The sequence below is a fragment of the Periophthalmus magnuspinnatus genome, chromosome 21, assembly GCF_009829125.3.
Source record: "Periophthalmus magnuspinnatus isolate fPerMag1 chromosome 21, fPerMag1.2.pri, whole genome shotgun sequence".
Lineage (NCBI taxonomy): Eukaryota > Metazoa > Chordata > Actinopteri > Gobiiformes > Gobiidae > Periophthalmus > Periophthalmus magnuspinnatus.
This window is the reverse complement of record NC_047146.1, coordinates 9,099,000-9,115,500: the sequence shown is the minus strand read 5'-3', so window position 1 is coordinate 9,115,500 and position 16,501 is coordinate 9,099,000. Positions and strand designations below refer to the sequence as shown.

General features: G+C 41.4%; 1 protein-coding gene across 1 annotated transcript in view; it reads right to left on the bottom strand.

Moving 5' to 3' along the window:
* Positions 1-420: 420 nt before the first annotated feature.
* The window catches only part of col4a1 (collagen, type IV, alpha 1), a 29,683-nt gene continuing 13,602 nt past the window's right edge, over positions 421-16,501 (bottom strand). Inside the window, exons 2-52 of the mRNA XM_033987006.2 lie at positions 13,951-14,004; positions 13,164-13,253; positions 13,013-13,057; positions 12,878-12,922; positions 12,746-12,808; positions 12,524-12,577; positions 12,375-12,401; positions 11,071-11,145; positions 10,925-10,987; positions 10,820-10,855; positions 10,699-10,737; positions 10,510-10,596; positions 10,376-10,411; positions 10,238-10,297; positions 10,126-10,161; positions 10,003-10,047; positions 9,890-9,922; positions 9,650-9,710; positions 9,511-9,546; positions 9,278-9,424; positions 9,089-9,172; positions 8,921-9,004; positions 8,747-8,817; positions 8,469-8,660; positions 8,229-8,397; positions 8,039-8,131; positions 7,867-7,971; positions 7,698-7,795; positions 7,443-7,593; positions 7,223-7,336; positions 6,718-6,885; positions 6,558-6,647; positions 6,318-6,470; positions 6,099-6,197; positions 5,871-5,960; positions 5,638-5,777; positions 4,387-4,513; positions 4,214-4,294; positions 3,802-3,900; positions 3,664-3,714; positions 3,406-3,591; positions 3,199-3,332; positions 3,046-3,118; positions 2,887-2,958; positions 2,675-2,803; positions 2,500-2,598; positions 2,200-2,412; positions 1,953-2,130; positions 1,762-1,876; positions 1,488-1,660; positions 421-1,413 (exon numbers count right to left, since the gene is read on the bottom strand). Of these exons, the coding sequence (XP_033842897.1) occupies positions 1,326-1,413; positions 1,488-1,660; positions 1,762-1,876; positions 1,953-2,130; positions 2,200-2,412; positions 2,500-2,598; positions 2,675-2,803; positions 2,887-2,958; positions 3,046-3,118; positions 3,199-3,332; positions 3,406-3,591; positions 3,664-3,714; positions 3,802-3,900; positions 4,214-4,294; positions 4,387-4,513; positions 5,638-5,777; positions 5,871-5,960; positions 6,099-6,197; positions 6,318-6,470; positions 6,558-6,647; positions 6,718-6,885; positions 7,223-7,336; positions 7,443-7,593; positions 7,698-7,795; positions 7,867-7,971; positions 8,039-8,131; positions 8,229-8,397; positions 8,469-8,660; positions 8,747-8,817; positions 8,921-9,004; positions 9,089-9,172; positions 9,278-9,424; positions 9,511-9,546; positions 9,650-9,710; positions 9,890-9,922; positions 10,003-10,047; positions 10,126-10,161; positions 10,238-10,297; positions 10,376-10,411; positions 10,510-10,596; positions 10,699-10,737; positions 10,820-10,855; positions 10,925-10,987; positions 11,071-11,145; positions 12,375-12,401; positions 12,524-12,577; positions 12,746-12,808; positions 12,878-12,922; positions 13,013-13,057; positions 13,164-13,253; positions 13,951-14,004 (4,851 nt within the window). The 3' untranslated portion in view covers positions 421-1,325. The remainder of the gene's footprint in view (positions 1,414-1,487; positions 1,661-1,761; positions 1,877-1,952; positions 2,131-2,199; positions 2,413-2,499; positions 2,599-2,674; positions 2,804-2,886; positions 2,959-3,045; positions 3,119-3,198; positions 3,333-3,405; positions 3,592-3,663; positions 3,715-3,801; positions 3,901-4,213; positions 4,295-4,386; positions 4,514-5,637; positions 5,778-5,870; positions 5,961-6,098; positions 6,198-6,317; positions 6,471-6,557; positions 6,648-6,717; positions 6,886-7,222; positions 7,337-7,442; positions 7,594-7,697; positions 7,796-7,866; positions 7,972-8,038; positions 8,132-8,228; positions 8,398-8,468; positions 8,661-8,746; positions 8,818-8,920; positions 9,005-9,088; positions 9,173-9,277; positions 9,425-9,510; positions 9,547-9,649; positions 9,711-9,889; positions 9,923-10,002; positions 10,048-10,125; positions 10,162-10,237; positions 10,298-10,375; positions 10,412-10,509; positions 10,597-10,698; positions 10,738-10,819; positions 10,856-10,924; positions 10,988-11,070; positions 11,146-12,374; positions 12,402-12,523; positions 12,578-12,745; positions 12,809-12,877; positions 12,923-13,012; positions 13,058-13,163; positions 13,254-13,950; positions 14,005-16,501) is intronic.

The following is a 16,501-nucleotide window of genomic DNA, read 5'->3' as shown; positions in this document are numbered from 1 at the left end:
AGGCTCCTGTTTTATTTTGATCATATTGTGTGAAATCATCCAGCTAGGTAAGCGGTAGGTTCCATAGCAAAAGAAAATTCAATTCTATGGACAAAAGTTTTAGAGTGAAGATGTTTAAGTTCTCATTAAGTGTCTTCTTCAGTTTAGTTCCATTCTTGATCATTTTGCTAAATACTGTACACATTAAAGTAGCCATTTTTGTCTTTTACTACAGTGTACAGTTATGGTTAGAAGAGCCGACAAATTGGCAACTTCCTACGGCCACTACTAATATGAATCTGACTGTGATGTTATAAAGACAGTAGTTTTAGTACAGAAACGATTTTTTACTGTTAAAAGTCAAGTATGTTTGCTTAAAATGTGTGTGTGGTACAAGATTAAGTATTATATTTGAAAACAATAACAAGAATTTCACAACAATTTAAGTTAAATTCATTAAAATTATCTACAAATCACTTTATTGAAAGAAATTCACACAATCGGTTGGCGAAACTTATGAGGGAGGAAAGAATGTTTGGTGTTGAAATAGTACACTTCATGTCTCCGCGTGATAGGAACAGCAAAACAATGGAAATTGGATAAATCTAGTACAAAAGCATTATAACATTAACAACAGTATATACATGTGTTTTGGGGGGATCAAAATGGTACATGTGCATTTTGGATCAACTAAACATAACACAGTAGGCACCACTCATAACACTGTTCATTCATACATTCGTAAGTTCACTCACACACCTGCCAATTCAATTTCAGTGCTGTTTCCTGTTGTAAGTATGTATCTGCTTGGTGGTCAGAAGTAGAACACTGTTTTGATACACCGTAAGTATTTTTATAACTCTTATAAATAGTAATCACACACAGACAATTTCAATGATAACCTGAGGACTATGTAGTAAGAAATTCATCATATTTACAAAAGAGTGACACATACATAGCTGTAGTTATTGGGCATAGTGTGCATTAACATAACACCAGTGGTAAGTCCCATTGTTTACAAAAATGTGACAATAAACGATTATTATATCCTTGCTGAACGTGGTAATGCAGGCATAGAAGTGAGACTGAATAGCACCAGACATAAGCATATCAAATGGACACAAGTTTACCAGTTCATAAGTGTATTCAGTGCAGTGGTAAACTTGGCACAAGTCTTTCAACACAAGTTCTGCAAAAAGGTTTGGTCTCATGTTTTTGGTACGAACTTCCATCTGTTCTCCAAATCATGTCTCTGTCCCTGTTCTGTTTCAATGACTGTGAAATAGCACCATCTTCTGGAGACATGAGCCACATGAAGCAGGAGGCACTGATCAGCAGCTGCATCACTAGGCCAATGTCCTCTTCATGCACACCTGACAACGGCTGATGTGCGTACGCAGACTCCCGGCCTTTAGCGTTGTTGGAACAGGTTTCCTGTAATGGGCAGAAAAATATTAAAAACTTGCCATTTATGTATTAGATGTCAGTTGTTGATAAAAGTCTCCTACGTAAACATCTCGCTGTCTTCTATGGTGGCCAGCCAAAAGCTATAGGAGTTTGCGTAGTAGTTGCAGGTTCCCCGTCCATGACACTCAATGAATGGAGCACTGCGAAACTCCTCAAGACAAGACCCAGGAGAGGCCAGAGCCTGACCAGACCCCTCTGCACCGGCACTGGTGTGCTGCACACAATAACAAACATTTATAGCATCACATGTTCCATGTGGGAAATCTGAACAGTCAATTTTTTGCTTGTACTGACACCAAATCCTGCTGCACTCACCATAACAAAAGAGTAACCGATCCACAGAGAGTCCCATCCATTTGGACAGGGCGGGATCATGATGGTCTGACTGTGAACTGCTATGACCATAGCTGGGGCTTCACACACAGTGCACCTGTGCACACAGCAGCAGGACATTACTGCGTACCATCCATGCTGCAATCTAGGATAATGATATGAGCTGATTTTACCTGCTGATGAAGGGCTTAATGCTTTCCCCTGTGATTGGCGCCATGCTCATGGGCATGGGTTCAGGTGAGGTGAGCCAGTATGAGTAGTCATTCCGGGAAGCAAAGTTACACACATTGTTGATGTTACAGAACAAAAAAGGCATTGGGCTGAACTTTCTTAAACAGCTCCCCGCCGTTCCTAAAGAGACACAGGACATCTCTCACTTTGTCCCTATTCAAGGAATTTGAAACTTACAGTAAATCTTACCCAGGTCTTGTCCATGAGAGCGCTCGTTGCCCTGCACATATAGCAAGGAGTAGCCGTCATAAATAGGTGACGTTCCTTCGGGACACAGTGGAACCTCTACTGACTGGCTGTGTCGGGTAACCAAAAACCCATGATACATTGAAGAGGGTCCAGGTGGACCTATTTGACCTGGCACACCATCAGGCCCTGGAGGTCCTGGAAGTCCTCTTACTCCTTCACACATGAAGTTATATTAAGTTAGATATTTCTATATTGAGGCACATTTGTGTCTAGGTATACAAAGAAAATGTTATTTCTGACCTTGTGGTCCGGGAAGGCCCGGCTCTCCTTTGGACCCGGGCTGACCATTATAACCAGGGAGGCCATCTTCACCTTTTGGCCCTTGGAGGCCATTGATACCTATGGACATTTGAGTTTTGTCAGAAAGGTTGGATTGGAATAATATTGAAGGTTACATTCTTATTCCATGTATTACCTTGTAGACCCTTTGGTCCTGGATTCCCAAGGGATCCCTTTGGCCCAGGATAACCCTGGATTCCAGGTGGCCCTATGTCTCCTTTGATGAAAGTGTGGGGTCCAGGAGGACCAGGGGGGCCTTGATTACCTAGAATGCCCAGCCCATGTCAATTGATTCTTTTTATGTTTAGCAGTTTGGTTTAATAATTTAACTAATCTACTATTATTTACCCTTTTCTCCAGGGAATCCTACATCTCCGAACTCTCCTTTGTAACCAATTTCTCCCACAACACCCTTTTCACCTAGAGAATATGAAATCAAATGTTCATATAATAGTCAAAGTCCATATGCTGCACATTTGGCAGCTTTTACAAATCCTCGTACAGTACCTCTAAAGCCAGGGGCTCCCTGTTGCCCCCTTTCTCCTTTCTGTCCATCAATTCCTGGAAGACCAGATTGACCCTGAAACATGTATTGTATTTTTGAATACCTCAGTAAATACAATAATACTATAATAGAAGCTGGGTTTATGGTGCACTCACAGGGAAGCCAGGAGTCCCAAGGTCACCTTTCTGCCCTGCCTCGCCTTGAAAACCTGGGCGACCCTGGTCTCCTTTATCTCCTTTTTGTCCATCTCTTCCTGGGACTCCAGTAATACCAGGTACACCAGGGGGTCCTTGATTATAGAAAAAATAAATCTGGGTTAAAAAAAACCTTTACACTATATAAAACCATATTCAATTCTTTACCTGGTTCCCCTGGTTGTCCACTCTCTCCCTTGTCTCCCTTGGGACCTTGCCAAGAGACTCCTGGCAGTCCCCTTTCTCCTGGCTCTCCGTGAGGACCTAACGGGCCTTGTAAGCCTTTATCACCTTTGACCCCAGGGACACCTGGGTGTCCAGGAGTGCCAGGAAAGCCAGGGCTTCCTTTATCACCTATGACAAAAAGAGAAGGGGGAATGAGTAAAACAGTTTGAATATATTAGGTATAAAATTAATTTGCTATACCTTTGCTGCCAAGTGCACCAGGTTTCCCAGGGAAGCCTTGTCCAGGTATACCTGCAGGATATTGAAGATGATTTAGTCATTTTGTTGATTTGCTGCATTATACACACAACCAGAGAACAACAGTAGTAAAAGTATAACCTGGGTCTCCCCTCTCTCCAGAGGATCCAGGGATACCATCGACTCCTGGGTCTCCTTTCTCACCAGGGGGACCAGGAGGGCCCAGAAGACCAGGGTCACCTGACAGGGCAGATATGATAAAAAGTCAGGAGACGAATGTTTTCATTGAATATGGTCAGTATATGGTAAGACTGATAAAGTAAATCACAATTTTACTGAAATCTTAATTTGAGTGGTTGCATTTATGAAATCACAAAAACAGCAAATAGTTAAGTAGCATAATTTCTTCAGTAAACAATAAAATATCCTGTTATCATGTATAAAACCTTGTAACTCTGTGGACATATTCTGAAATGCAGTGCATTCTTGTATTAATTTAGCAGTTCATATTTAAAGTTTAGCTCAAATGTTAATGTTAGCGGAATTTGCAAACCTGGTCGGCCATCGGGTCCTGTTTCTCCTTGAGAGCCAGGCAGTCCTGGAGTACCCTTTTCTCCAGGTATTCCTGGCTGACCTACACAACAGACCATATCACAAGTTGATCAACAGAGAAGAAATACATCCACATTTTCATGTGTGCTTATACAATAATGTTTCAATTCTGACCGGAAAATCCAATGCTGCCCTTCTCTCCCTTTGTGCCCTGTAGACCTGGTTGGCCTGGCATTCCCATTTGACCCTTCTGACCCTTCTCTCCAGAAGCTCCTGGGAAGCCCGGCTGGCCTGCTGGTCCCTATTCGGGTAGGAAAGTACATATATTTACAGCAAAATGCATATGTATTGATGCAGGCCTGCAAAAGAGGCATTAATTATGAACCTGTATAGGCACTAGGCCTTAGTACCATTACATTTTATTCTCTACCAGCATTTAATATAAGGTTTGGTATACCAGTACAAACAATATATTAACCCTCTGGAACCAAATGAGCAAAACTAGAAGTCTTTATATTGTATTTGTACTCGGACTGCTGATAACTTTGTATGGCATTTTCTCAGGAACATGTTGGTGTCAAAGATTTTTTGTAGCCATTTTTTACACATTTTAATTCAATGCCAAGGAATAGTTATTGGCAACCAGCCCTAATTGGAAAACAAGCTCAACAACCTACGACCATTTCCACAACTAAAAAGATTAATTTCAATATAACAATGACTAACACACTAAGAGCCGCATTTATTGATTCAGATGCTAAAGTGGTAAACTGCTAACAGAAAAACTGCATGTCCTATTTGATATTTGAAATATTTGAAGAAGGTATTACATAACATATTTAGATCACCATATTATATTTAATTATTTTTTTTTTCTTAAATGCTATATTCGCTGAAAACGTGTTTAATAAATTTTACTTTGTTTTTTGGTGCTTTGAGTCCACCCTTTTACTCTCCTTTCAGAGCACTATCACATTATAATCAGCGTGCATTTGACCAATAAAACTAATACATATTGCACCAGGTTTGTGAAGGTGCACTGTATGTTTTGTATCATGCTTTTTGTATATGTGAAATTACTGTGTGTCTATGGGTGACATAGGCTTGCGAGCTGATAGGATTGTACTGCTAAGGAAGGAAGGTTTGAATATGGCCAGAGAAAGATTGCTAAATGACTCAAACATGCATGGATGACATGAAACACCTCCGCTGTGAGGACTTTCAAAGTGGGACAGAAGCATGAAAGCCCAGTTTGATGGACAGCTGCTGTGAAACACTATTGCAGTAGAACACACATTAATATATTTATTCAGTCACTCTGTGCTGAATCCATCTGTGAACCTTTAGAACATCCTCCCTGCTTGATAAATGAGGCCCTAACTTTGTTTGTTTGTAAGATGTGCCTTGGTAAAAACCAGAACATACTTTTTCTCCTGGATGTCCAGGGACTCCAATACCAGGTTCACCAGGGACACCTTGTTCTCCCTTTTCTCCATCTTGACCTTTGAAACCTGGATGACCTGGTGTACCCACGTCACCTTTTGTCCCCTTCGGGCCAACAGGACCTGTTCAAACCAAACGTTTAGATCAGTCTTTTTCATCTGCTGATAATACATGTTATTTGTCTTATAATAATTATTCTTAATTTTTTACTGTACCTGGTATACCCATTTCTCCTACAGTTCCTTTTTGCCCAGGTGGCCCCATGTGGCCAGACTCCCCAGGAATGCCTTGGTCTCCTTTTTCACCTATAAAACAGAACACCAGCACAGTGTATAGGGTTGATTAAATAAATGATAATTTTTCAAGAACAAAATTGGAAATGAAATCTGGCACATTACACATGACTTTTGTATTGTCACAAGATAAATGACCAGAAATGTTACCTGGATGTCCAGGTAAACCAGGCACTCCGTCTTTTCCTGGCATACCAGGGTCTCCAGGCATTCCTTGGGTGCCTTTAGGTCCACTACTGCCAGGATTTCCTAGAAGGAATAAATGTAACACATTTAGGCAAAAAGCAGCTCACTTAACACAACAAATCAGCCAATTTACTAACAGCCAACAAAACTCTGCAGTGGCAATGAGCTTGTACAGAAAAATACCTGGGTCTCCACGTTCTCCTTTCGCTCCCTTCATGTGCTCCATGTCCACTACAGACATATTTCCTGGTGGTCCCTGAAGACCCCGCTCTCCTCTTTCTCCTTTCGGTCCAGGCTCACCTGTATCACCTCTCGGCCCAGCATAACCCGTATCACCTAACATCATATTCATAAAGATTATTCCTGAAAATGTTTGGTTTGAGTTTCTACTTTTGCTTGTGAAGAAATTCGTCCCACTCTCACCTTTCAGACCAGGAGATCCACGTACACCAGGTGGTCCAGGAAATCCGGGTACTCCGGGTGTCCCTATAACTCCCATCTCACCCTTGGACCCTTGACAATACACATATATAATATTGTAACCCATACATGAATATATTTTAAGCATAGTAAGAATCTTTACCTTGACTGCCCGGAAGTCCATCTCTGCCTGTTAAACCCGGAGGACCTGGAAGGCCTTTGGAGCCAGGTATTCCTGGAAAACCTGGTGCTCCTTTCTCACCTTGAGGTCCAGGCATGTCCAGACCAGGAGGCCCTGGGAAGCCCTTTTCCCCTTTAACACCTTCTCTACCTGTATAACACAACAATAACAAGTTTGAAAATACATTTAAGTAACTATAATATATTGTGACAGTTTGCAATGGTTTCTGTTTTTTAGTTTGATGGGGTCCCAGCCAGGTTTCTCCCCTGGCATTTAAGATATTATGGACTTTGGTTGTAGGGTATGGTCAGTGGTCAAACTTGGTCTGTTTATTGCCCCGCTCCCCATCTCCCCAGTTTGCAAACCTAAAATGAATTTGTATTTATAGTAACAACAGTGTGATTATTCATAAACAACAGTGTGATTATTCATAAAATGTAACACTTTTGTCTGAATTCAAATACTTCGTTGTTACATGTGAGCTCACCTGATGGGCCTGGCTCTCCAGCTGGTCCTTGTGGTCCAGGGGCTCCAGGTGCCCCTTTGCCAGGTGGACCAGGTGTCCCCAGCTGCCCAGGTGGACCAGGGGGACCCACATCACCTTAAATATATTATGTAAAATTGAAAAAAAAGAATAGTATGTATATTTTCACAAACTGTAATAACATAAAAACAACAACACTGGGAGTATTCACAACATTTGTTACCTTTAATTCCCTGAGGGCCTGGTGGGCCAGTTGGACCCTCTCTTCCAGGGATACCGGGAAGTCCGGGGTTACCTTTCTCACCTTGGAAACCAGGGAATCCAGCAGGACCCTGAGAACCTTTAGGCCCTGGCAGACCACGCCCTGGTTCACCCTACAGTAAACAGATAAAGTTAAGCTTTTGCGATCTTAATCTTGAAAGGTTTCTGTTTGTATTTATTCAATAGGATGAAAGTAGATGATGAAATGCTCAGCCACCTTTTGACCTTGTGGACCTGGCTGTCCTGTCAGACCATCACGACCTGGTTTCCCTGGTTCTCCTGGTAATCCTGGAGCTCCTGGGATTCCACTGAAACCTGCACAAAATATTTGTTCATATTTTAGTGTCAATAAAGATATATTTTTATGTTCTCATCTTTTGAATTACCTTTGGCACCAGTGGGTCCAGGCAATCCAATTCCTGGAGATCCTGGATCACCCTTTTGACCAGGTAAACCTGGCGCCCCTGTGTCTCCTTGAGGTCCCCTGTCCCCTGCAACCAGCAAAGTAAGGTGAACCTCACAAATAAGTATTGTTTTTTAGTATTTAACATTACTCACCTTGAATTCCAGGTAAACCGGCTTCTCCTTGTGGCCCTGGAGCACCTTGAGGTCCAGGGGTACTGATACCCTGCCCTGGTTCACCTTTGCCACCTGGTATATGTGTTTAGTACACGTGAAAAGATGTATAGGGTGAAAACTTATAAGAATGGTGCCACAAAGGTGCCTTTTTGTTAATTTCTGTACTCACCAGGTGGTCCAGGAGCTCCAGGAAGACCTGGTCTACCTGAAGTTCCCTTTTCTCCAGGTTCACCTGGACGGCCAAACCCTGGGATGCCCGGAGGACCTCTCTCCCCAGGAGGTCCAATAAGACCAGGGTCTCCATCTGGTCCTCTTTCACCCTTGATGCCTTCTTTAGCCTGAAATCAAACTAACAATTAAGACAAATACCACATAACCAAAAGTTTACATACAAAGTAATTTAACTGACAGGTTCTCCTTTGAGCCCCGGTGTCCCTTGCAAACCATCTCGACCGGGCAATCCGTCCAGCCCAGGCCTGCCTGGAGAACCAGGAGTACCCGGCAGACCCTTCTCTCCCTTCAGACCTGGAGCCACAAAGATGTCCCCAGGTTCACCGACAGCACCAGGAGACCCCCTTAATCCAGGGATACCTTGGGTTCCCTGTGAAAGAATATGTCATCATTAATCATAGAGATCAAAATCACCACATTTCCACATTTTAAACCACATCTTTAGGCTCTGCTTACAGGTCTGCCAGGGGTTCCAGGCACTCCAGGCTGACCCTTTTCACCTTTGCCACCAACTACACCAGGAGGTCCTATGGTGTAAAACATTGAAATACTGATCACATTAAGTGCCACAAAACTTGTCTTCTTTTTTATTTGTACTGCAGTCTTGATGGATTAAATATTAGAACACACCTCTTTCTCCTTTCGGGCCCATAGGGCCTGGTAAACCAGGGGTCAACCGACCCTCACACAGGACACATGTATCTCCTTTGTCACCTTAAAGAATGATTACATGTCAGAGATAACATCATATGTCAAGACGTAAAAGTGAGTGACCACACTAGATTATGTGAGCATTACCTTTCTGTCCCAGCTCTCCCTGCAGACCCGGGGGTCCAGGTGGGCCTGGAGCCCCTTTTGGGATGTTGCACTCCTGAATATTGGCTGTGTGACCATGTAAAAAGAAACAGACCATATTTAAACTGTGCATTAAATTAAAGTTTCAAAATTCAATTCAAGACTTAAACTTTTAATAAATATATGGTGCACCTAACGGTCCAGGAACTCCAGGTTCTCCAGCTGGTCCTGGTTCTCCTGGAGGCCCAATCATAGATACTCCATCCAACCCTCTGAGTCCTTTTTCACCAGAATTTCCCTTAAGACCCTTCTCTCCTTTTGGCCCCTCAATGTGGCGTCCTAATGTTAAGACATTAATAAAACATCCTCATGTGATCAAAAGTTTGTACAGGTTTACCATAAGTTTGTTATAGTTATTGTTTTACCTGGGGGGCCAGGTTCTCCCTGGGGACCAGGAAAACCTGAGATTGAAAAGGTCAATTGTTTATTATTGATTGATTATAAGAATAAGAGGGAGCTGCTTGCCAGTAGAAAATATAAAACTGTGTGTTTGTTGAACAGCACCTTTCTCTCCTTCCAGTCCTGGGAGACCACGAGGCCCAGGAGGGCCAGGAGCTCCACTACCCTGAACAAACATAGAATTTCATTAAAAACTGATTGTATGATAAAAAGTCTGGCATTGTCCTAGTCTTTTTTGTTACTTTATGAATCTATATGAGGTATTGCAGTTTAATGAAAAACTGTTAAAATGTATCAGTCTAAATATTCAGTTATAAGAAAAACTATACTTATAATGATACTTACATAACCTGGGGGTCCTCTGTCTCCCTTTTCACCCTGAAACAGAAGCGGTAATCTATATTAATACGAATCAATCATATGTGATTGTAAATAACCTGAACAATGACATTAGTTACCGTTAAGCCATCTCTTCCTGGAACTCCAATAAAACCTTTTTCTCCCTAAAAACAGTAATATGTCAGCTGGAGATTTGGGGCACACAGTTGGTTAGACAAGGCCTAAATATACTGACTGCTTACCTTTAATCCAGGTTCTCCATCTTTGCCAGGTTTTCCCTTGAAACATAAAAAAACAAGACTCACAACAATGCATTTTGAATTTGTTCAAGCATCAGTCTCATCGGACACTCACCCTCGACCCAGGTGGGCCAGCTTCACCTTTGACCCCAGGAAGATGTGGTACACAGAAGCCCTGTGAAGAACACCTAATTAAACTAATATGCAAATGAATAGGTGAAAATGTTATTATCATCGATTAAATTCAACTTACCTTGTCTCCTTTCTCTCCTGGGAATCCCCTGTTGCCCTTTTTACAATAGAAATCACTTGTTATTCCCAGACAAACCAAATATTTGTTTAGGTCATTTTGTGCTGTTAAATATGTTGTTTTATGACATTCACTACCTGTGGGCCAGGAACATGGACCGTCGTGGATCCTTCGAAACTGAATGGGCCAGGTGGGCCAGGAGGGCCACGCAGTCCTCTGTCACCCTGAAACATTCATAAAAGATTTTAGCATCAAATGTACAGGGCATTATATCCCTGATTAAAAGGGATCATGAATCATATTCAGTCAAATAAATATATGCTCACCTTGTCTCCTTTCTCACTCACAAAAGACAGTCTGTCTCCCTGTGCAAAAAAAAAAAAAAAAGTATATTTGCTATCTGAAAAAACACATCTTGATCTTGGATGTGCTAAGTCTGTATCTTACTTGATTTCCTGGGGGTCCAGGGGGGCCAGGATCACCCTGTGGGAACAGTCAAATCAGTCCTAAAAGCAACACAATTTGTGCTGATTAATATGAGGATATCCTCACTTTTGGTCCTTGATCTCCTCGAAACCCACTGGGTCCATCGCGTCCAGGTGGTCCAATAGGGCCCTCAAGGCAAAAAGAGGATCGGTGACAAATTAATCATAACGGTTCATAGTAAGTTAAGTTGATTATCCTGATACAAAACTTACAGGAAGGCCAGGGGTACCAGGGAATCCTCTGTCTCCTTTGAGTGGAATTATCCCAATAACACCACCAGGGTCACCCTAGAGTGCACAAAATGACTTATAGCTGGGACTCACATCAGGATTTCCTTAAAGAGTATTAAGCTCACTTTAGTCCTGATGTAGACTTGGTTTGGTCCTGTAGTCCTGATAAAGTCTTGGTCAAGTCCATGTTTAGTTCTGGGTTTAGTCCAGTTTAGTCCCAGTCCCAGTTTGTATGTGGTGAAAGTGTGACCACAACTGTGGAACAGCAGAAGTGATCAGAGGATGTGCTTGAGCACGTTCTGACAATATAATCACTGGATAGAGCGATAGATACTTTACCCCAGATGGCAATTTCAGTCGATGTGTGGCAAAGTGAATGCAGTGTGTGAGTGATTGTTGTGCTAGTGTGCAGGGTTGTGTCAGTCTACCCCAGTGCATCTCTGGATAAATGAGCAGCTTATCACCACTGAGAGTAAGGAGTCAAAGAATAATGAATGTATATATATATATATGATTCATTTAGTACTAATTCTTTTAAGAGGTAACTATATGAAACGGCACACATTGTTTTTCCATGCTCCTTTTTCCATGTTCTCTACCAGAGACCTAGGAGCTTGAGGGTTCTGCACAGTCTTTGCTGTTCTTAGTACTGCACTTCTCCAGCTCTTCTTTGAGCCCCTAGTATTTCTTTAGTTTTTTGTATTCCTTTTTCCTGATGTATCCTCTTGGTACTGCAATGTCCATCACCATTCCGTCAGTCTGTATCTGAAGTTCCACAGGATTTCGGCTCAGTCATTTTCTGCTACCTTTGGAGGTGTTTCCCAATTTTTGTCCAGTCCGTACTCAGCACAGATGTTCCTGAACACTATGCCTGCCACTTGGTTATGCCTCTCCATGTATGCTTTCCCTGCCAGCATCTTACACCCTGCAGTTATGTGCTGGATTGTCTCAGGGGCCTCTTTATACAGCTTACACCACCTTGTCTGGTGTAGTAGCTCTGGGCCTTTATTGCTCTAGTGCTCAAAACCTGCTCCTGTGCAGCCAGAATCATGCCTCTGTGCTGTCCTTCAGACCAGCTCTCTCAAGTCATTGGGTGGGTTTCTTGATATTAGCCACTTCAGTGATGTTCTGGTGGTACATCCCATGTGGGGGCTTGTCATAATGGTGCCATGGGAGGACAAGCCTCTTCATCATATATATGTATATATGTATATGTACACGCACACACACACACACACACACACACACATCAATGTGTAAAATATTTTATTATCATGTTTCCTCACCTTCATTCCTGGGATTCCTGGTATACCCTGTGTAGTATGAGAAAATAGACAGTTCAACAAATGCATTTGTTAATTGTCTCTTCTCAACAAAAGGAACTTGATCCAGTGTCTTAAACATAAGGTTTAGAGAAGTTAAAGAGGTTTCTTACCGATGGTCCTTGAAGTCCAGGAAAACCAGGGGCACCATCTCTGCCCATTTCTCCCTAATAAACAAGAGCAGGCAAACAATACTGAGAATCTTGTTTTGATGATATGCAAACTTTATTGTCACAGATGCTATGAAAAATTAAATTCAGTTGTAATCTTTAAACAACAGAATAAAGTCATATTTTTGTGTGCTTGTTGACGAGAGAGACAGACAAGGAACTTACTTTTGTCCCATTGCATCCTGGGATACCTGGGGCACCAGGTGGGCCATCATTTCCATTAATACCCTGATAGACAAAGTATTATTAATATGTAATTACTGTGTAAAAAAAAAAAAAAAACATTAAGAAACTTACTGGAAGTCCAGGGTTCCCTGGAAAACCTGGTAAACCAGGAGGGCCCTGTGTGAGAACAAACACATCTGTGTCATGTGACAGTCCAGTGTAACCAAACTGTACATATACAACTGTATATGCTCATTCAATACTCACTCGCACTCCTTTAAATCCAAGGGCTCCTGGCTCACCAGTATCTCCCTGTGAGACAAACAATCAAACCATTAGAGTCCACAAATGATGAGTGCTTCACTTCCTGTAAATATCATATGCTGGTGATCATAGCACCACCAGACATGTGTTTTACCTTTGGGCCAATTGGCCCTGATGGCCCCTCAGGCCCGTGGATCCCTGGAAACCCCATGTTACCCTGAAGTCCGGGAAACCCACGTTCACCCTAGAGAAATACAACAAAAATATATAAAACATGTACTGTAATTATGGACAAAGTATACATTTTATGGTACATATATTAAGTCCATTATTTATTACATTTTAATAAATTTATTTCTGTTTATGCCTGGGGTTGACAGCAAAACACATATGCATCTGATAAATATGAAAGTGATGCCACCCCTTTTTTTGAAAACAAATTTTAAAAATGTAATTTCTCAAACACACCACTAGATGGAAGCGTTGGATTAGAGTGGAGCCATTGTGTCACGTAAAAAACAGAAATAACAGTTTTACTGTGATGGTGTTTGCAATCAAAGTCAAATTACAGTATTCATTTATTATTTTCATATTATTAGCGATAATTTGTCACTGAGGGTAGATGTTGTAGAGAAACCACTATCAAGTTTGAAAAGAGATGACTTTTCACAGTTTTGGAGAGCTTGTTTCCAAACTCTTCTTAAACTACAGGACACATTTTACCAATTTCATTCTAAGGCTATTCAGGGATTGTGTACTGATTCTTTCTGTATTGATACTTGAATAAATGTATCTATATTCGACATAAGTTTTAATATTAATTAGTTTGTGGGTACTGATACTTTTGACAACCTTACGGAAGTCATAGAAATCACTGAGCTCTCAAAATAACCCACAGAATGAGAACAAATAGCCTAAAACACGACAATGACAATCCTTACCTTTGTTCCTTTCACACCACTGCAGTCACATTTTCCACAAGCTGCCCCACAGCCCTGGGAAGATAGATATTAAAATTAATGATGCATCCATATAAAAAAGAGTTTAAAAAAGAGAAAGAAATTGAAAATATTGAAAATAAATATAAATAGCTACATTATATTTTAATAATACTGCAACATTATTGTATTATTTTCATACTGTCATAATACCCTTGTACAGTTTACATTTTCATACAAACATAATTAAAATAGGAAAATATAATAGCTTTAATTGGCAATATGCTGCTAAACTGATTTGCAAATGACTAAAGAAACACCAATATAGGGGGACTCAGAATGTGAGACATGGCTTTGGAGCTAATCTAAATCACATAAACGCATGCACCGATATATAATTTTTTTTTTTAAGTTTGTTTTCTAATATCTCCATGTGTGTGTATCATGTTTAGAGCCACACACAGAAGAAGAATCCAGCCCAGTTGAATAATGGCCATGCAGATGTTTTCCCCCTCCGCCTCTGTTCCTCTGAGCTCTCTGAAGCATCAAGCCTGGGAACTAGACTGCTCTGCTTAGGCTCCATCTTCAACACACACCCTCACCCACAGCTCTCTCTCCTGTTCCCTTTCTCTCTCCCTCCATCCCTCCCTCTCTCCTCTCTCTCTCCATACACTCTTTTCCTGCTGCATCCTTCCAGCTGTTTCTGGACTCACGTGCAAGGCAGTTAGCCAAAATCAGTCAGGGATTTTTCGGACTTGGCCAGGGCACAGAGTGCATTTGTAGCTACAAATACACTGTCTGTCTCTTGTCCCAAGATTCAACAAATACTGCACAGCTGCCTCCATTCCACAAATTTGATCCATTGCAGCGATGACCTCTAAAACACACCATTCATAGTTTTACATTTCCTTTACTTACATGCTTCATAATGGAATCAACATGAGGTTCTCTCTGGGAACTTTGAGGAGCCCTGCCCATCTGAACCAGCGCACTTGTTCTGTGTGGCCCATTGCAACAATAACGTAATGTCTCATTCTTTTTCTTTCACACACCTCCTACAACTTTTACACTTGCTCACTAATAATATATTTATTTTTCCTTTAAAGCAGGAAACGAGGAACACCTGCTCCAGATGAGATTGTTATAGTAAGTCAAAGAGAGGAACAGAGATATTGACTTTAAGAATGACTGAGGCAGCCTACATGTGCGTTTAATTAAGTCAACCTGCAGCAGAGGTCCTAGTGTTGAATTAGCATGTCAGTAGCCCCATGAGAACTAAAGTACGCTAATGCAATAAGAAGATCCATGTTGCCAGTCAGTTTGGGGAAGAAGTACCCTCTCATTCACCCTTTGTGGCTTGTTTTAGTCAATAATTCTCATAGTTTGATAGGGTAGTAGGTTAGTTTTGTCTAGTGGGATACATCCTGCGTCCTGGCTATGAACTAATCTGCTGCATCAAAGTGCCATTTCCCGTCTTTGATTTCTTTTTCTTCATTCATAAAACAGTCTTATCATAAACCCAAACATGAGATATACTGATGAATGTGGACAGCGGTCGGGTTGACATCATAAGCCCTTACGACAAAACAAAGAACGTGATTAGAAACACAAAAGGATGGGGCATAGGGGCTGTTGTCTGCACATAAGAAACACTGAAGATATGGAATAAAAATGGTCACGTCAGGAGTCTGGGCAGGTTATAAAGAGCCCATCTCCAATTCCTGCTGATGGACAGTTTCCCATATCGATTGCACTGCACTTTGCCGTGAAATACCCACAAGATAAATTCGCAACTGCTGACCCTCATGATTTCTATTAGTGACTAGAGCAATTAACGTCTTGTATACAACATAAGTCTGTCTTTTAATATGTGTGATGTCATCTGAAACCCAGCAATAGGCCATCATTTCTTACCCAAAAGTTGAAATAGAAAGAAATGACTTGCAATGACTTACAATTACGCTACAAATCGAATTAACCAGTGACCTCTGTTTGAAATCAATCCATACGAATCCTATACAAAGTCATTCCTACTACATTTACACCTACTGCTACTGCATTTATTACTAGTTTCATTGCAAACTACTGTGATGACTACTGCATGTCGATGTGCTTGTTGATTCCCAACTACTTGTATCTTTAAATGCTTCTGTTATTTTGTTATTTTCTCTTACAATTAAAAAAAATGTACTGTCAAAGAGTTTATCCTCGCACACACACACAAGGGCTGCAGCCAAAGATGGCCAAATCAGGGAAATGAACCTGCCGATGGCGTTCTCTAACAGTGTGATTATGCGCAGAGCAAACAGACTGTCAGAGGCCTGTGGAGCTGCATATATACACACACGTAAACACAAACACACACTTACGCACATGCACGGACAGACCGGTGAGTCAGTGAATTTGAGGAAACCTGTGTCACGTCTGCTGGAGTCTTTACCACATACCTGAGACAAGATACTAGCGTCTCCAAACTGTGAAATATCCAGTGTTTACTTTGAGAAGATGCAGCATAAAACACTGCCTTATCATAATCACGGCTCTGCGACAGTGT